The 17273-nt window shown below is 40.7% G+C and overlaps 2 protein-coding genes across 6 annotated transcripts; both read left to right on the top strand.

Moving 5' to 3' along the window:
* The first annotated feature begins 297 nt into the window (after positions 1–297).
* LOC147883881 (uncharacterized) lies at positions 298–1413 on the top strand. The gene is made up of 4 exons (XM_087398889.1): positions 298–402; positions 583–787; positions 1070–1225; positions 1333–1413. Exons 2-4 carry the CDS (start codon positions 632–634, stop codon positions 1411–1413), a joined length of 393 nt encoding a protein of 130 aa, XP_087255015.1. The 5' UTR covers positions 298–402; positions 583–631.
* Positions 1414–2770: 1357 nt separating this feature from the next.
* LOC147883880 (uncharacterized) lies at positions 2771–5723 on the top strand. Of its 5 annotated transcripts, none has more exons than XM_087398881.1 (4): positions 2771–3036; positions 3145–3180; positions 4961–5021; positions 5175–5723. In XM_087398881.1, the coding sequence occupies exons 1-4, from the start codon at positions 3010–3012 to the stop codon at positions 5246–5248; spliced, it is 198 nt and encodes a 65-aa protein (XP_087255007.1). In that variant the 5' UTR covers positions 2771–3009; the 3' UTR covers positions 5249–5723. The 5 variants fall into 5 exon arrangements, with proteins under 5 accessions (XP_087255007.1, XP_087255005.1, XP_087255004.1 ...); XM_087398879.1 differs by having other exon boundaries at positions 3145–3207; XM_087398878.1 differs by lacking the exon at positions 5175–5723 and adding an exon at positions 5124–5153 and having other exon boundaries at positions 3145–3207.
* The last annotated feature ends 11550 nt before the right edge of the window (positions 5724–17273 follow it).

Genomic DNA, 17273 nt, shown 5'->3' with positions numbered 1-17273 from the left:
ATGCATTTTACAAAATATGCATTAGTTAGGGATACACATTATATTTTTGGCCTACTCCTGAAGCTATGAGGATAGAGGCTCAGGCTTCAAAGTTATTGCACGTCCAAAATAAGTGAGTCATATGAAGCCTAAAATGCCACAATGAAGCTCAATCTGCACGACAAATTTAAGCACTTCCCTAGAGTGGTTCATATGGATAGGCACGTTACCCGGCAGAGTGAGACAGATAGCTGGAGTAGCCAGATATTTCGGCTGTACGAAAACTGTGAATCCCTGGGTTCCTCACATAGAGATCAACCTGATTTGGATAGTTCAGAGATGCTGTTATTTTGGGTTCACATCTACGGAAATCTAAAACAAAACTAATGCTGTTAGGTTTTATGGTTAACCTATTCAAACAATGTAAGAATTCACTTTCTTGCATTGCCCGATGGAAAAGTTGTCTTTCTATTGGTATTATGTGGAGCTTGATGATGATATTGTTTATAAGCCAGATGTCCTGGACCAGTCTAGTCCCTTTGTAGTTACAGCCTAAGTGGGCTGGGAACATTCTAACTGAGTGGACTTTGTCTATGAACTCAGGTGTTTTTATCGTGGCAAAGCTACTTAGTTCGAGATTCTATTGTGATACATGTTCAAAAAATTGCTTGAATCTGGACAAGATATACAGGACCACAGTGCAGCAGCTATATATGGGAAGGTTGCAGCAGCTGATAGCTTGGCTAGTACCCACAGGAAGAGGCTCCAGCATGTGATAGTTGGCGGCCGAACCAAGCATGTGGTTAAGGTACCTAGGCTTATTAGAAGAGTTGCTGTTCAAGCAACTACTATAAGATAAGAGCGCCTTTTCCTTTAGAGACTCCCTCACTCGTTTTCTTTTTTGGTTGGATGGATTGCATTTCATTTTTATAGCCCTCGATGTGGGTCATGTACCTGTATGTTGATTTATAGTATTTGCAGAGGAGCACTATTCTTTATTTGCTACAGCTACGATGTTTTTTAACCTTTAAATGTTCTTTGCTATGGTAAGAACCCATTGAACTTCAGTTGGTGCATAGCACCAATGCAGGCGATGCCAATACCATATGACTACATGGCAGCCTCAAGTGCAACTCCCTTCTTGCAACCAACAGGGACATATGTGCCTGAGGTCTCAAGAGCTAGTGTGCCACCCACATTGCTAGGGCAGACTACCTTGAAAGTGGCTCCTCAATTACAACAGCCTGTAAGTTTCATGACTTGATTTTTACCTTCTTATGCAGATGCAGAGCTCTATACTCTCAGCTATACGCTGCATTTATGAATTCTAGTGTGCATTTCATGTGGGGGCAGTTGGTAGGGCATTCATTTGGCTCACAACAACCTATCAGATATACCTCCCAGGCTCCTCTTGTTCAATCAACGCCAACGTAATAGTCAACTGGTAAGACTAACCTGTAAATTCTCTGACCTATTTGGCTGCAATATTAAATTCCTATCTTGCTAGTTTCAAAGATCCGAGGAATAATGAACACATTCTTTCTTGCTTGCAGTATTCACAACAAACGATGTTTGGTCAGCCTGGGCAGGTTGTTCATATTCGACATTTTCTTTGCACAGAGTCCCTCACTCGTTTTATGTTTTGGTTCGGTGAACTGTATTATATTTTTATAGCCCTCGATGTGGGTCTTGTAACTGTATGCTGATTTACAGTATTTGCAGACGAGATTGCTAAAGTTACGATGATTTATTTATGTTTTAACCTTTAAATGTTCTTTGCTATGGTAAGAACCCATTGAAGTTTGACAGTTGGTGCATAACCAATGTAGGTGATGCCAGTAGGTGACATTTTCTTTGCAAAGAATCCCTCACTCGTTTTATTGTTTGGTTGGGTGAACTGTATTAATTTTTATAGCCCTCGATGTGGGTCTTGTAACTTATGCTGATTTGCAGTATTTGCAGAGGAGCAATATTCTTTATTTGCTAAAGTTACGATGATTTATTTATGTTTTAACCTTTAAATGTTCTTTGCTATGATAAGAACCCATTGAACTTTGACAGTTGGTGCACACCACCAACGTAGGTGATGCCAGTAGGTGTTGGTGTGAACCCTCTGTTACAACTACCGGGCGAGCTGGCCACAAAGGTCACTCCATATAACTCCATGGCAGTTGCAGCAGCCTAAACTGCAACTCCCTTCTTGCAACCAACAGGGACATATGCGCCTAAGGTCTTAGGAGCTGGTGTGCCACCCATTGCCAGTATCCAACTCACATGCTTATTCTTCTAGAGTTTGATTTCACTATAGATGTACACAAGGGTCGCACCCACTTTATGGCTAACCACATGTCCCTTATTCCCGATGGAGAACCGCCGATTGGAGTGTATTTTGTTCTTCCAGATACCCCGCTATTCCTTGTAGATCTTATTCCAAAATGGGCCTTAGAGATTGAACACTTTTTGGCCAATGGGTTCCCCCAAAACAAGGCCCTCAACAAGGATTGGGCCAGAAAAAGCATTAAGGATGCAACACCATACCAACTGATAGTCGCCCAACTTTATCGAATGGGGAACGACGGTATAATACACTGTTGTGTCTGTGAGAACGAATTTGCAAAGCTGTTGGACAAATCCCATTCGGGCATCGCAAGGGGTCATTTTGAATAAGGACCTAAAAGAAGGAGACCTTGTGTTATTATAAGCGTGAGGAATATGAAACATAAGTTGAAATATCATGGTATGGGTCCATACCGAGTTGTGGAAATCATGCCACATGGCTTAATGAGGCAGAGTACCTTGAAACTGGCTCCTTAAGTACGACAGCCGGTAGGTTTCATGACTTGATTTTTACCTGCTTATGCAGATGCTCCCAACACGATAAAAGAAGAGCTCAACACTCTCAGCTATACGTTGCATTTATGAATTCTAGTGTGCATTTCATGTGGGGGCAGCTAGCTGCTAGGGCATTCATTTGGCTCACAACAACCTATCAGATATACCTCCCAGGCTCCAGCTGTTCAGTCAACGCCAATGTACGTGCATCCCAATGGTCAACTGGTAAGACTAACCTATAAATTCTCAGACCTATTTGGCTGCAATAATAAATTATAGTCTTGCTAGTTTCAAGGATCCTAGGAAAAATGAATGCACTCTTCTTGCTTGCAGTATTCACAACAAATGATGTTTGGTCAGCCCGGGCAGGTTGTTCATATTCGACCTTTTCCTCAGGTACATTGACTTTATTGAAAAAACTAATGACAACATAACATTAAGAGAATTTGGGGCATTGTTGGCTTTCGGTGGATTGGCTGCATTTTTAGGACTTGTTGACGTCTAAATTTGATCTGCAGTAGACTTGATATTAAGCAAAGCATTATGCAGAGGCCAACGATGCAGCCTGCCCAGGAAGCTTCTCAGCAAGTTCAACAGCCAGAACACTGTGGTGCGCTTTTTTGTTTACATGAGTGTGGTTTGTTTGATCATATCTTATCTAGAGAGGGTTTGCTATGCAATTTTCCCACACTTTTTGTCCTTCCTCTTTTTCCTAGATTGGACATGATTTGTCCATTTGTACAGCTTATACTTGTTTCCCATTGTAGGAGGTGGGCTCCAAGGAATGCAATTTTGTATTGCCCCACCTTTCATTGGAGGTCAGCAGCACTTTCTTGAACAAGTCCAGATGTCTCATCTTCACAACCCTCTTCCACCAACCCAAGGTGTGCTTGCTCCTAGTACCATGATTGGGATTCAGCCTCCTCAAGGTGTAGTTGCAGGGATGGTTCCAAAAATGCTAGGAAGCTACCTGGGGCCAATCCTATGAGGGTCAAAGATAAGATCATAGGGGGAAATTTTCAGCACTAAACATGATTCAACAATGCCAAGTCGACTCCTTTAGCTCAAGGGTGGTTTGGGTTGGAAAGTTTTCAGCAGTAAAGATGATGTAACAATGCTGGACTCGATTTTCAGCTCAGATGGTCTGTGGCTCTGTAGTGGAATTGCTATTCAATGAAACACTACTGTAATCTTTGTACACTCTGAAGCATACTTAAACAAATACAAAAATAGAAAGTTTGGGTTTGGTTTGTTTTTCCTTGGTTCAACAATTTGTTGTAGAAGTGCATAGGCCTATTCTCACGCTGCAAGACTTTGATAATCTCCTCTTGACTGCATGGATGCATTTTCTAGCACAAGTCTATCTAAAAACGGCTTTGTGATTTTGTGTTGTGCACTTAGTTGTCAGTTAATATTCCTTTTTGGAAGAGCTTTTCCTGATAAAAAGTTCATTCTTGTATAGTGTTTGACACTGCCTAAGAAATTTTGGTTATTAATGAAGTAATGTTTTCAAAAGTAGTTCCACTGCTTTGATCATTCCCGGCTAAAAAACTCAGGTTTGGGTTTTTGATTGGATTTTCTGAAGTTGACATCTTCATGTCATATCTTCTGAGCTAGCAACTACATACCTTCTGTTTTGCTCTTTTCACTTATTTCTCCTGCTTTATTTTTTGCTATTTACGATAAATGGTGTTGGATCTCAATAAACGGTCTTGCAAGCAAGCAGGCATTTCATGGCAGGTTTTTGGAATGGGGTAACTTTTCAAAGGATGTCAGTTAGTACCTCAAATATGGGCACGGTCTTTGAATGTCCACAAATATTACACTTCAAAATGATATGAAATTGCACATATTTCTAGATTATTAGATCTACACAATTGATAGCCTATAAAGGGAAGGTGAGGTTGGCAGCTGAAGTTGATGTTGAAGGAAAAGGAGACTGAAGGGGAATTCTTCTATGCATGCCTTGTTGCTTAATATCCAATTCTATTGAAGGCACTCACCTCACATTAACGGGACACACTGGCTAAAGAGTATGTGAATATTCGTGTGAAGGAGCTCACATTGAAGTTTTTGGATTGTATGTACAGTAAGTTGTATCCTCTAAATTTGATTTGAAGTAGACTTGATTAAGCAAAGCATGATGCAGGGGCCAACGATGCAGCCTGCCCAGGAAGCTTCTCAGCAAGTTCAACAGCCAGAACACTGTGGTGCGCTTTTTTGTTTACATGAGTGTGGTTTGTTTGATCATATCTTATCTAGAGAGTGTTTGCTATGCAATTTTCCCACACTTTTTGTCCTCTTTTTCCTAGATTGGACATGATTTTTCAATTTGTAGAGCTGGTACTTGTTTCCCATTGTAGAAGGTGGGCTCCAAGGAGTGCAATTTTGTATTGCCCCACCTTTCATTGGAGGTCAGCAGCACTTTCTTGAATGAGTCCAGATGTCTCATCTTCACAACCCTCTTCCACCAACGCAAGGTGTGCTTGCTCCTAGTACCATGCCTGGGATTCAGCCTCCTCAAGGCGTAGTTGCAGGGATGGTTCCAAAAATACTGGGAATCTACCTCGGGCCAATCCTACGAGGGTCAAAGATAAGATCATAGGGGGAAATTTTCAGCACTAAACATGATTCAACAATGCCAAGTCGATTCCTTTAGCTCAGGGGTGGTTTGGGTTGGAAAGTTTTCAGCAGTAAAGATGATGTAACAATGTTGGACTCGATTTTCAGCTCAGAAGGTCTGTGGCTCTATAGTGGAATTGCTATTTAATGAAACACTGCTGTAATCTTTGTACTCTCTGAAGCATACTTAAATAATACAAAAATAGAAAGTGTAAGGGCACTTGGGTTTGGTTTGTTTTTCCTTGGTTCAACAATTTGTTGTAGAAGTGCATAGGCCTAATCTCATGCTGGGAGACTTCCATAATCTCCTCTTGACTGTATGGATGCATTTTCTAGCACAAGTCTATCTAAAAACGGCTTTGTGATTTTGTGTTGTGCACTTAGTTGTCAGTTAATATTCCTTTTTGGAAGACCTTTTCCTGATAAAAAGTTCATTCTTGTATAGTGTTTGACACTGCCTAAGAAATTCTGGTTATTAATGAAGTAATTTTTTCAAAATTAGTTCCATTGCTTTGATCATTCCCTGGCTAAAAATCTTAGGTTTGGGTTTCTGACTGGATTTTCTGAACATCTCCATGTCATATCTTTGAGCTAGCAACTACATACCTTCTGTTTTTCTCTTTTCACTTATTTCTCCTGCTTTATTTTTTGCTATTTACGATAAATGGTGTTGGATCTCAATAAACGGTCTTGCAAGCAAGCAGGCATTTCATGGCAGGTTTTTGGAATGGGGTAACTTTTCAAAGGATGTTGGTTAGTAACACTTCAAAATGATATGAAATTGCACATATTTCTAGATTATTAGATCTACACAATTGATAGTCTATAAAGGGAAGGTGAGGTTGGCAGCTGAAGTTGATGAAGGAAAAGGAGACTGAAGGGGAATTCTTCTATGCATGCCTTGTTGCTTAATATCCAGTTCTGTTGAAGGCACTCACCTCACATTAATGGGACACACTGGCTAAAGAGTATGTACATATTCGTGTGAAGGAGCTCACATTGAAGTTTTTGGATTGTATGTCCTTCCTTTGCATCTGGTAGCAGGAGGGGTGAAAGCCATATCATGGTTGCAATGCCCTCATGACGAGCTGCCAGTACTTATGCCTGCATGCAATTAGCAGGTGCCTGTATATTATGCACCAATGTGCTTCTGGCCATGGAGATGCGCTTTCTTGTCGTGGATGGTACTATTCATGGACTTGATAAACTGTGCTATGCCTTTAAGCAAGGATTTAAGGCCAAGCTTTGGGTGGAAGGGGGAAATTGTATGATGGGAAGGGATGCATCTTTGGATGTGGGACTTCGCTTGTAGAGTAGCAGCCTAGAAGGGAGGTTATCAGGGTTACTATGACCTTGGCTGCATAGTTGGATGTTTGATTAGTTCTGACTGACAGTTCATCTCATTAATCCTGCAAATCATGGAATGATATGACCAGTACCCATTAAAGCAAGTGGCAGAATAGAGGAACGGTAGGGTGATAAGTAATCCAAGCATGTAGACCCATGCGGTTGTTAAGCTGTGACCATAAAACTAACCTTCAAGCCCCTTGAAGCAGTAAGTCATATCCTTTTTATTGTGAATTCAACATGGTAAAATTCTGTGGTAGTTGGGGAAATTGCTTGCCTCAAAGATCATAGAATAGCTCTGGTGTTGACTCTTATGACTTACATGGGCATTTTGTGACTAGTCCAGTCCATTACTTGACACCATGTATTTTCATTTTTTTCTTTTGTTTTGCTTACTAATTGAATACATTACTTGACAATATGTATTTCATAGCATCAACCCATTTGTCTTCCTAGGCATTCTTGTTTTTACCCAATGCCCTTTCCAATTGATCATCTTGATGAAGAAAGCCCACTATTTTGCAACATAAAAGAAGAGAATCTTTGCTTGCATGGAAATGGCAAATTTTATTATGTAGCCATCTCATGTTTTTATTTGGAAAATATTCCAATAATTTTTGTTGCAGTTTTCTACCATTTACCAAAAGTATAAATGTTTCATGATAGTCAACCTTCCTTATCAAAAGAATCGCTTTTGCAAAAAGAAGGAAACTAGCAAACAAATTATTCATTTCAAATTGTAAAGCTTCCCAAATGGAGATTGTTTGGGGATTCTTTTAAGGGACGCCTAAACTCTATAGGTTTTGGTTTAATTTACTGCCCATGTATTAAGCAAAATCTTGCAATGTTTTTGTGAGCAAATACCTACATATGCTAAGTTTGTTGGAAGTTTTGACAGGTCAGGTTTTTGCTTGCATGGCTAATTAGAGAACATGAGTGCGATGCTTGCTAAGAGCCTCATTTGACTCCCATAACAGATTGTAAGAGGATGGGAGCTTTGTGATGTTCTAGTTGAAGTAAAGGGTGTAGAAAAGCATGCAAAGGTACAAAAAGCAGTCATATAGGTGGCTGTAGGAACAAAGTGGAGATGGATTGTGAACACGAGAGCAAGAATTGAACACAAGTGGACTCCAACTGAAATGTTCAACTGAATGAAGTACAAGTACTTGGTACAAGTACTAACACACAAATAAGACCAAGTCCTAGTCTATCCTACACCACCATATCATGGTATATCTCTACAAATTCCCCCTCAATGATATGGTTGAAGTACTCTGGAATGATCTTAGATGTACTTGAAGTACCTTAAGTACCATGGTTGTACAAATTCATCCACATGTGGATATAGCAACCTATGGGAGTACAAAGAACAACAATGTTATTTTACAACCCCCCTTGACATTGATCCTCAGGCCATGTTGATGATGTGTGAAGAGAGGTGCTGACAAGATTTTTTTGAAGATATCCATCACATTGTCCTCAGTGGAACAATATGTAAGATCAATGAAGCCATCCTGAATGAAAGCCCGCACATAATGATAGTGATTTTCAATGTGTTTCATGCGAGCATGGAAGACATGATTGTTTCCAATGGCGATGCAACTCTAGCTGTCACAAAAGATCGGAGATGCCTCACCATCTTGAGCATGATGCAAATCATGCAGTAGCTCCCTTAACCACATACATTCCATAGTGGTTGTGTTTGCTACTTTATATTCAGCTTCAGTGGAGGAGAGACAGACATGGATTTGCTTTTTTTTAAGCCATGATATGCTCGTAGAGCCCCATGAAAAAACCACTCAGTAATATGTCACCATCTGGAGCATAATGTAGCCCATAAGAGAGTGTATCATGTACATATCTGAGAATCCTTTTTGTTGTGTTCCAATGTGTGACAGTGGGACAATGCATGGACTGAATGAGTAACCCTATGGCATAGGCAATGTTTGGTCTAGTGAAACATACATAGATAAGAATACCAACCAGCTGCCTGTAGAGTTCGCCATCAAACTTTTCAGCCTCATCATGCTTACTCAGCTTGATTCCCTTTTCCAATGGAGTGGTCACATGTTTACAATTCTCCATTTTAAATTTCTGCAAGAGGCCCTTGGAATACTTTGTCTATGACATGCTGATCCCCCCTTGGGTTTGCTAAAACTCAATGCCAAGAGAATAATGAAGTAACCCCAGATCTGTGGGTGTGATTTTTTGGTGAGCTTTTTGTCATGAGCTTTTTTTCAATTTTCATGAATATTATGAGCTTTTCATTCACCTGAGAGAGAGAGAGGGGGAGGGGGGGTTTCATGGAGTGGGGTGGGTGGAAAATTTGGGTTATGGTTGCAGTTAAGAGGAGAGAGGGGGGAGAGGGGAGATAAAGGAAAAGGGGAGGGATGGTCGCATGGGTAAAGTGGCATGGAGAAGGGAGGGGAGGGGAGTTGGAACATATATTCGTTATCATAGTTAGAGGGGGAACTTATAAGGTATGCAAAGAGGAGTGCAAGGAGGAGAGAGAGGATGAGGAATGTGAAACTTATGTTCATCTCCTAAATGTAAAGGGGAAGAGAGAGCATATGGGAAATTTGTTCATTTTCAAAGTGTATAATTTGATAGATTTGACCTCATATTTGGATTCCTCGTCGAATTCCGGTCATTTTGAGTACCAACATGACCATATTCCGATAAAAATTGGAAAAATGGTGTTTTTGTCATTTTGGCCTGTTTTGGGCCTATTTTGAGTCTGGTCACAAACTCAAAATAGGCCCAAAACAGGCCAAAATGACAAAAACACCTTTTTTCCAATTTTTATCGGAATATGGTCATGTTGGTACTCAAAATGACTGGAATTCGACGAGGAATCCAAATATGACCAGACTCAAAATAGGCCCAAAACAGGCCAAAATGACAAAAACACCATTTTTCCAATTTTTATCGGAATATGGTCATGTTGGTACTCAAAATGACCGGAATTCGACGAGGAATCCAAATATGAGGTCAAAAGTTTCAAATTATACACTTTTAAAATGAACATATCTCCCATAGTTCCTCCCTTCTACTTTGAATCTTCTACTTTGAATATGGACATATCTTCCATAATTTTTTGCCTCCTACTACCACTCATATCCGCCCCCCCCTTGTGCATAGTATACACTCTTCCACCCCTTCCACATGCTATGAAAATGAACATATCCTATATCCTCTCCCCCTCTTTCTAACCTCCCCAGCTTTCTTATAACAAAAACATGTATGGATTTCTAAAAAAAGCTCGCAAAAACAAAGGAAATGGTAAAAAAGCTCACATTAAAAAGCTCACCAAAAGATTTCTCCCCCAGATCTGTCATGTCAAATGTGTGACATACGACAGACTTCACTGCTGTCAATTATTGCAAATTATTACAGTGAGTATAATGTCATCCACATATAGCACAAGAATGACCAAATCTGTGTTTTCTTGCAGAACATAGAAATTGGGCTTCATATGTGTATTCACAAAGCCACGGGACAGAAAAAACTAATGTATCTTGTGATACCATGCATGAGGTGCTTGCTTGAGACATATAATTCTTTCTTCATCTTGCGTACCTTGTGCTCATGTCCCTTCACCACAAAACCTTGGGGATGCTGCACATAGACCTCCTCTTTGGGATCCCCATTCAGAAAGGAAGACTTAACATCCATCTGATAGATTGGCCAACCATAATTTGTAGCAAGAAAAATGGCACAACGAATAGTAGTCATTTTGGCTACCAGATCTAAGGTCATAGTCAATTCCCTCTTCTTGAGCATACCCCTTGGCAACAAGATGGGCCTTGTGTTTCTTAGCGGTATCATCAGCATGATACTTGATCTTGTAGATCCATTTGGTGCCAACCACATTCTTGCCTATGGGAGGATGAATTCAGAAGGATGGGAACATCTCCCACTCCTGTGATGTCCTGAGATGCATCATTCACACAAGTAAGCTGTCTGCCATGAACAGGTTTGATTTCTTCAAACCACTCTTTCCTGTGAGTCATGTGCTTCGATGCACCACTATCAAGATACCAAGTATCTATGGCAGCAAATTAAGAATCACCAGATGAAGCATGAGAAACATCATATGCAACTGGATTTCCCTTGGCAGCAAATCTATCTTGAAATGCAGTAAATACAAAGTCATTTCCCGCTTTTGCAAAATGTGCATGAGATGGTGGAGCATTTGCATTCTCAGCTGGTGCAACATAATTATTGCTTGTGCTTTGCCTTTTTTTTTCATTGGCAATCCATTTCTGGCAAATTGCAATGTAATGACTAGGCTTTTTGCAATAATTACATCTACCTTTCTTCACCTTTGCACCTTTGTCTGCACTCCCTGCATTTGTGCTTACCTTTCCCTCCTTGGACTGATAGGCATGGCTGGTCTTCTTTTGAAAATGACAACCTATAGGATGAATCTACCCTTTCCATGTGTGGCAAGTGCTTGCTTACCTTGACTAGAGGAACATGACAGCATTGGAAGTCCTCGTTTCTTCCTCGTTTCTTCCTGTAATAGTAGCCCTTAGCTTGATGGTCAAGGAGGTAACAAATGTGCCATATGAGGAGCCAGGCTGTTGAGGGTGATAGAGACCAATGTCTTGTCTTCAATGTCCTCATCAATGGTTGCGAGCTCATCTTGAATGTCAATAATCTTAGCAATGTGCTTTGAAATAGTTTGACCTTCCTGCATGGACCGGTCATTGAGCTTATTGTTCAAAGCAATGCTTCTTGCTTCATTTTTGACATTCCACATCCTTTTCAACTTGTCCCAAGCAATTTTTGCATGCCTACATGACTTAATGGTTGACTTAATGTGCGTCTTCATTGATAATGCAGTCACTAACAAAGCTTGGGCATCTCTGCGATCAAACCTCTTCTGAGAATGGCAGTAGAAGCTTGAGTGGTACTAGAAGATGCACTCATGCTAGATCCACCAGGTCTAGTCTCATCACCATTCATGATGTCCCATAAGCCTTTGCCAACCAAAATATTCTTAAGTGTAAATGACCACAAAGCATAGTTGGGTCAATCCAGCTTATCTTCCTCAGTCATGGTACCAAAATTATCATTGAGGGACATGATTGCAAGCTCAAGAATGAGGGCAAATGTACTTGTAAATAAAATGCAATTGAAAGACAACTGACTGCTATGCAATCATTGCAATGGCATACATGAAAGTGGTTGCTCTAAAATAGCAGAGAAACTGCCCCAAAAACATTTGCCCAAATCACAATCCCTCTCGGATAGAGAATGCAATAAAGCAATGTATTTCTGCCCCAAAAGAAGTCCTCAATCACAGCCAAACACTAGCTCACAATGCAATGAAAATTTGCCCCAAAATAGGCTTGAATCTTAGGCAAACACTGGGTCACAATGCAACATCACTTTCTTGCTCAATAGGCATCCAAAATGTGCATAAACCTTCAGCCAATATTGTCTTCGAAATGCACAACACTTGAGTTGAAATAACCCCAAATGCACATGTATATTGAAGCTAGAAGACCTGTATGCTAAGGAATGCACTTACTGGAGCAATGGCCACACAAAAAGTGCACCCACAACTGTCCAAAAAGAACAAGCTGTACAGACAGCAACAAAACCAACACTTGGTTGTACGAACAGGAGCTACCAAGGCAAGCAGTACATACTATTTATAGGGAGTACATACTGTATGGCGGGGGCATACAGTAGGCATACACACCGTACAAATTTGGTATAGTCGTACGGAAGTGAGGTACGGTGAGTTAATGGCGGGCTGTACATCAAGCTGCAAGTCTACGGGCTGCTGATGGTAGGCTGTACGATGAGCTGCAGGTGTACATGCTGCTGATGGTGGGCTGTATAGCAAGTTGTTACTATACGGTCAAAATGAGCAACTGGCCCAAGAGTAGGTTTTGGAGCTGGTACAAGAGCAGGTATGGCCAAGAGCGAGATGAGGGAGCTGATCTGTCAAGCTCTCATGAAACTATGGGTGAGTAGAGGAGTAGCCAACCAGCCATGGGAATTTCTTCTCTGCAACAACAGAAGTGTGATGGGAGTACGCAGGAGAGTAGGAAGGAAGTGGGTTGGATTGACTAGCTCTGATACCACATGTAGGAACAAAATGGAGACAGATTGTGAACACAAGAGAGAAAGAAGTGAACACAAGTGAACTCCAACTGAAATATTAACTGAATGAAGTAGAAGTACTTAGTATATATAGTCCAAGTACTAACACACCCAAAAAAAAAAGTACTAACACACAAATAAGACTAACCCTAATCTATCCTACACCAAAAATATACACATAAATAATCTAAGTACATGGCAATGAACTCGGTGAGGTAATCTCACAAAGTTTCAACCATAAATGTTTGGAAGGTGGATGGGGCATTCCTTAATCCAAAAGGCATCACTTTGGTTGTATACACATCCGAGTTTGTAATCAAAGTAGTTTTTGATCGATCCTCTAGAGCCAGTGTAATCTGGTTATACCCACTATAGCCATGTTTGAATGAGTACATCTCATGTCTTGCAACTTGATCCAAAATTCCGTCAGTAAAGGGTATAGAAAAATGGATCAAGAACTATCTGAGAACTTAATTTCTTGTATTCCACATGGAGTTTGCCTTTTTTTTTAAGACACAACCTCAATATCAAAGAGCCAGTCACTGTGACCAATGGAATATATAAACCCAGCACACAAGAGTTGATCCATTGCATAATGAAAATTCATTCTATATCTTTGTTGCCATATTGGTTTAGCATCTGGCACTAAAGGTATCTTATGTTGACACAACTCAAGAGGAACTCCCCTTAGATTAGTGTAACTCCATGCAAACACATCCTTGTATCTGAGGAATAGAACTCTTATCATTTTGAGTTGCTTGGTAGACAGATGGGCACTGACCATTACCATGGCTAGGTGATCTGGTGTTCCGAGATTCAATTCTTATGTTAGTTTTGGAGCTAACTAGTTAGTCGAGTGATAGTCACTATCATTTCAGCAATCCCCCTTTCTGCTTCAATGTCTTCAGTGAAATTTCTTGGAAAGAGATCTTTTTGTTTAGCAAGTTGCTGATCTCTCAAATTTTGCTTGATATCTGCAGCCACTTGAAAAATGTCTATCTCACCAACAGGTAAGATATGCAACTCCATTAATTGAGACCTAACATCTTGTGGGAATGAATCTTTGACTTCTAAATTCTTAGGTCGACAAAAACTCGGGACTTTCCAAGGTTGGTGGGTATGCTTTGGAGCAGAATGTGAAGCTAAGCACAGATGCAGGTGAGCTTCTGGAAGACCCTACTATGTACAGATGCATAGTAGGAAGTTTGATTTATATGACTATTACCAGGCCAGATTTAAGCTATGCTATTGGATTGGTAAGTCAGTTTATGCAGGCTCCAAGGAAACCGCATTTGGATGCGGCTAGACGCATACTCAGGTATGTGAAGTCCACATTGCAGTATGGACTATTTTATGAGGCTGGGGTTTAGATACAGTTGCATGGATACACTGATGCTGATTGGGCTAGTAGTATTTCTGATAGATGATCTACTAGTGGATATGTGTTCTCTTTTGGGAGTGCTGCAGTCACTTGGAGCAGCAAGAAACAGCCTACAGTTGCCTTGTCGAGCACAGAGGCTGAGTACAGGGGTGCAACAATGGCTGCATGCGAGGTAGCTTGGTTGCATAAGCTACTCTATGATATGCATCAGTCTACAGATGGGCCAGTTGTCATTTATTGTGACAACATGAGCAGTATATACTTCGCAAATAACCCAGTCTATCATGCTAGAACAAAGCACATTGAGGTGCATTATCACTATGTGCGGGAGAAGGTTTTACTAGGTCTTATTGATCTAGTTTATGTTAGCACAGAGGATCAGGTAGCTGACATATTCACGAAGGCATTGGGCATAGAGAAGCTGCGCAAGTTCAGAGACCTGCTTGGTGTGCAAGGATTGGGATTGAGCTCGAGGGGGAGTGTTGAGATATCGAGCTCCACTTGTGATATGGCAGGGTGACCGTTGTGCATTTATGTCACCGACTTGTTAGCTGCAGATGCGGTTGGTACATCGCCCACGAATAATAGCTAGATGACAGCTATCCTTATCTACTCTAGTTCGTGGCTCAGTTAGTATGCCACCTTAGTTAGTTGAGTTTGGTTTGAGACCCACATATAGGGTTCTTCTATTTCTTTGTACTAGAGTTCTTTTGGCTTTCACAACTAAGAAGAGGAAAACTGTTTTTAGTCTCCACCTGTGTGTGTATTCCCCCATTGTGTATGTGAGAAAGCCGCAAGTGAGACTCCTTCCCTCTCTCCCACTATCTTCACATTAGGGCCAATGTAAGGCTTAAGTCAAAAACCATTGACTGGTTTTTCAAAGAAGTTGCCATGTAGGTCTGCCAACATAAATGTTTCTTGCTCATAGGTATCAATCACTTTGAATGGACCATCATACCTTAATTTGAATTTACCTGGCATTTTGCCCAGTTTAGTGTTGAACATCAACACTAAATCTCCTTTGTTGAAAAGCTTGAATTTAATATTTCTATTGATCCAGGCTCCTCTTCTTCTCTGGATAATGTCAGCTGTATGGGAGCTAGCCAATCTATCTTTATCCAATTGTAAAAATTTCTCCAACCTAGCATTGATGGAGTCTTCTGGTGAAAGTTTGTTGTCAATTGCTAATTTGAGACTGCCTGCAATAAACTCCATGGGTACCACTCCTTCACAACCATACACCAGCCTGAAAGGTGTCAACCCTATGGCCACCTTGTGTGCTATCCTGAGTGCCCAAAGCACTGAGTCTAAATGTTGATCCCGATCTTGTGGGTGATCAGCAATTGTTCTTCTATAAACCTTTTTCATGAGCTTGTTGGAGCTTTGAGCCAATCCATTGGCATGTGGGTAATATGCTGTGGATTTTTTGTGCAACATCATGTACATCTTGGTCATTTTTCTGATGGTTTTGTTAATGAAATGGGTTCCTCTTTCAGACACAATCTCAATGGGAACACCAAATCTGGTTACAATATTGTGATACAAAAAATGTGCAACTATTCTAGCTTTGCATGTCTTCAATGCTATAGCCTCAACCCATTTAGTGCAATAATCAGTAGCACTAAGAATATATTGATTACGTGAGAATTTGGTTGTAGGTTTGATTGGTCAAATCTAGCCACATCCAAATGCGGTTTCCTTGGAGCCTGCATAAATTGACTTACCAATCCAACAGCAGCATAGCTCAAATCTGGCCTAGTAATAGTCATATAAATCACACTTCCTACTATGCGTCTGTACATAGTAGGGTCTTCTAGAAGCTCACTTGCATCTACGCTTAGCTTCACATTCTGCTCCAAAGGAACTGAAATAGGCTTACAGCTTGTCATCCCATATTTGGACAGCATGTCCAATCCATACTGCCTCTGCAAGAGCCATATCCCACTTGTGGATCTAATCACCTCAATGCCCAAGAAGTAGCGTAGCTCTCCCAAATCCTTCATCTCAAACTTCTGCTTCAATAGCATTTTCACATGAAGGATATCTTCATCACTATCACCTGTGATGATCAAATCATCAACATAAATGACAAGCAGCATAATGCCTTTCTCTCTTTTTCTCACATAAAGTGAGAAATCTGCCTTGGAAATCTGAAAGCCAATAGTGACAAGATACTGTCCTATCTTGTCAGACCATGCTCTGGGTGCTTGCTTCAAGCCATACAAGGCTTTCTTCAACCTACAAACAAACTCAGGATGAATAGCATGAAATAATCTCGTGGCTGCTCCATATAGACCTCTTCTTGCAAATCACCATGCAAGAAAACATTCTTTACATCCATCTGATGTAAAGACCATCCCTTTGATGTAGCCATAGCAATGACTACTCTTATGGATGCCATCCTTGCAACCGGACTGAATGTTTCTTCATAATCAATGTCATATGTCTACACATACCCCTTGACAACTAATCTTGCCTTGTATCTATTCACAAAACCATCTGCATTGTGCTTCAGCTTATAAACCCACTTGCAACCAAGTGCATTCTTCTCTTTAGGCAAAGGCACCAATTCCCATGTAGCATTTGCTTCTAAGGCATCCATTTCTTCATCCATGGCTTTCTCCCATCTTTCTTTTCCGATGGCTTGCTCAAAAGAAGTGGGTTGTGTTGAGATATCGAGCTCCACTCGTGATGTGCCAGGGTGACCGTTGTGCATTTATGTCACCGACTTGTTAGCATCAGATGCGGTTGGTACATTGCCCATGAATAATTGCTGGATGACAGCTATCCTTGTGTACTCTAGTTTGTGGCTCAGTTAGTATGCCACCTTAGTTAGCTGAGTTTGATTTGAGACCCACATATAGGGTTCTTCTATTTCTTTGTACTAGAGTTCTTTTGGCTTTCACAACTAAGAAGAGGAAAACTGTTTTCCGCCTCCACCTTTGTGTGTATTCCCCCATTGTGTATGTGAGAAAGTCGCAAGTGAGACTCC

This window comes from Dipteris shenzhenensis, chromosome 27 (assembly GCF_047967505.1).
Source record: "Dipteris shenzhenensis isolate YYH24624 ecotype China chromosome 27, Dip_SZ_1.0, whole genome shotgun sequence".
In the NCBI taxonomy this organism is placed as follows: domain Eukaryota; kingdom Viridiplantae; phylum Streptophyta; class Polypodiopsida; order Gleicheniales; family Dipteridaceae; genus Dipteris; species Dipteris shenzhenensis.
This window is presented reverse-complemented; position numbering and strand designations above follow the sequence as displayed.

Excerpts from the sequence above, each read along its gene's own strand:
- LOC147883881 (XM_087398889.1), top strand. The coding sequence starts at position 632 with ATGTTCAAAAAATTGCTTGAATCTGGACAAGATATACAGGACCACAGT. Across the intron at positions 788-1,069 it reads GAACCAAGCATGTGGTTAAG|GCGATGCCAATACCATATGA; the intron begins GTACCTAGGCTT and ends GCACCAATGCAG. Across the intron at positions 1,226-1,332 it reads CTCCTCAATTACAACAGCCT|TTGGTAGGGCATTCATTTGG; the intron begins GTAAGTTTCATG and ends ATGTGGGGGCAG.
- LOC147883880 (XM_087398876.1), top strand. The coding sequence starts at position 3,010 with ATGTACGTGCATCCCAATGGTCAACTG. Across the intron at positions 3,181-3,360 it reads TGTTTGGTCAGCCCGGGCAG|AGGCCAACGATGCAGCCTGC; the intron begins GTTGTTCATATT and ends AGCATTATGCAG. Across the intron at positions 3,422-3,578 it reads TCAACAGCCAGAACACTGTG|GAGGTGGGCTCCAAGGAATG; the intron begins GTGCGCTTTTTT and ends TTCCCATTGTAG.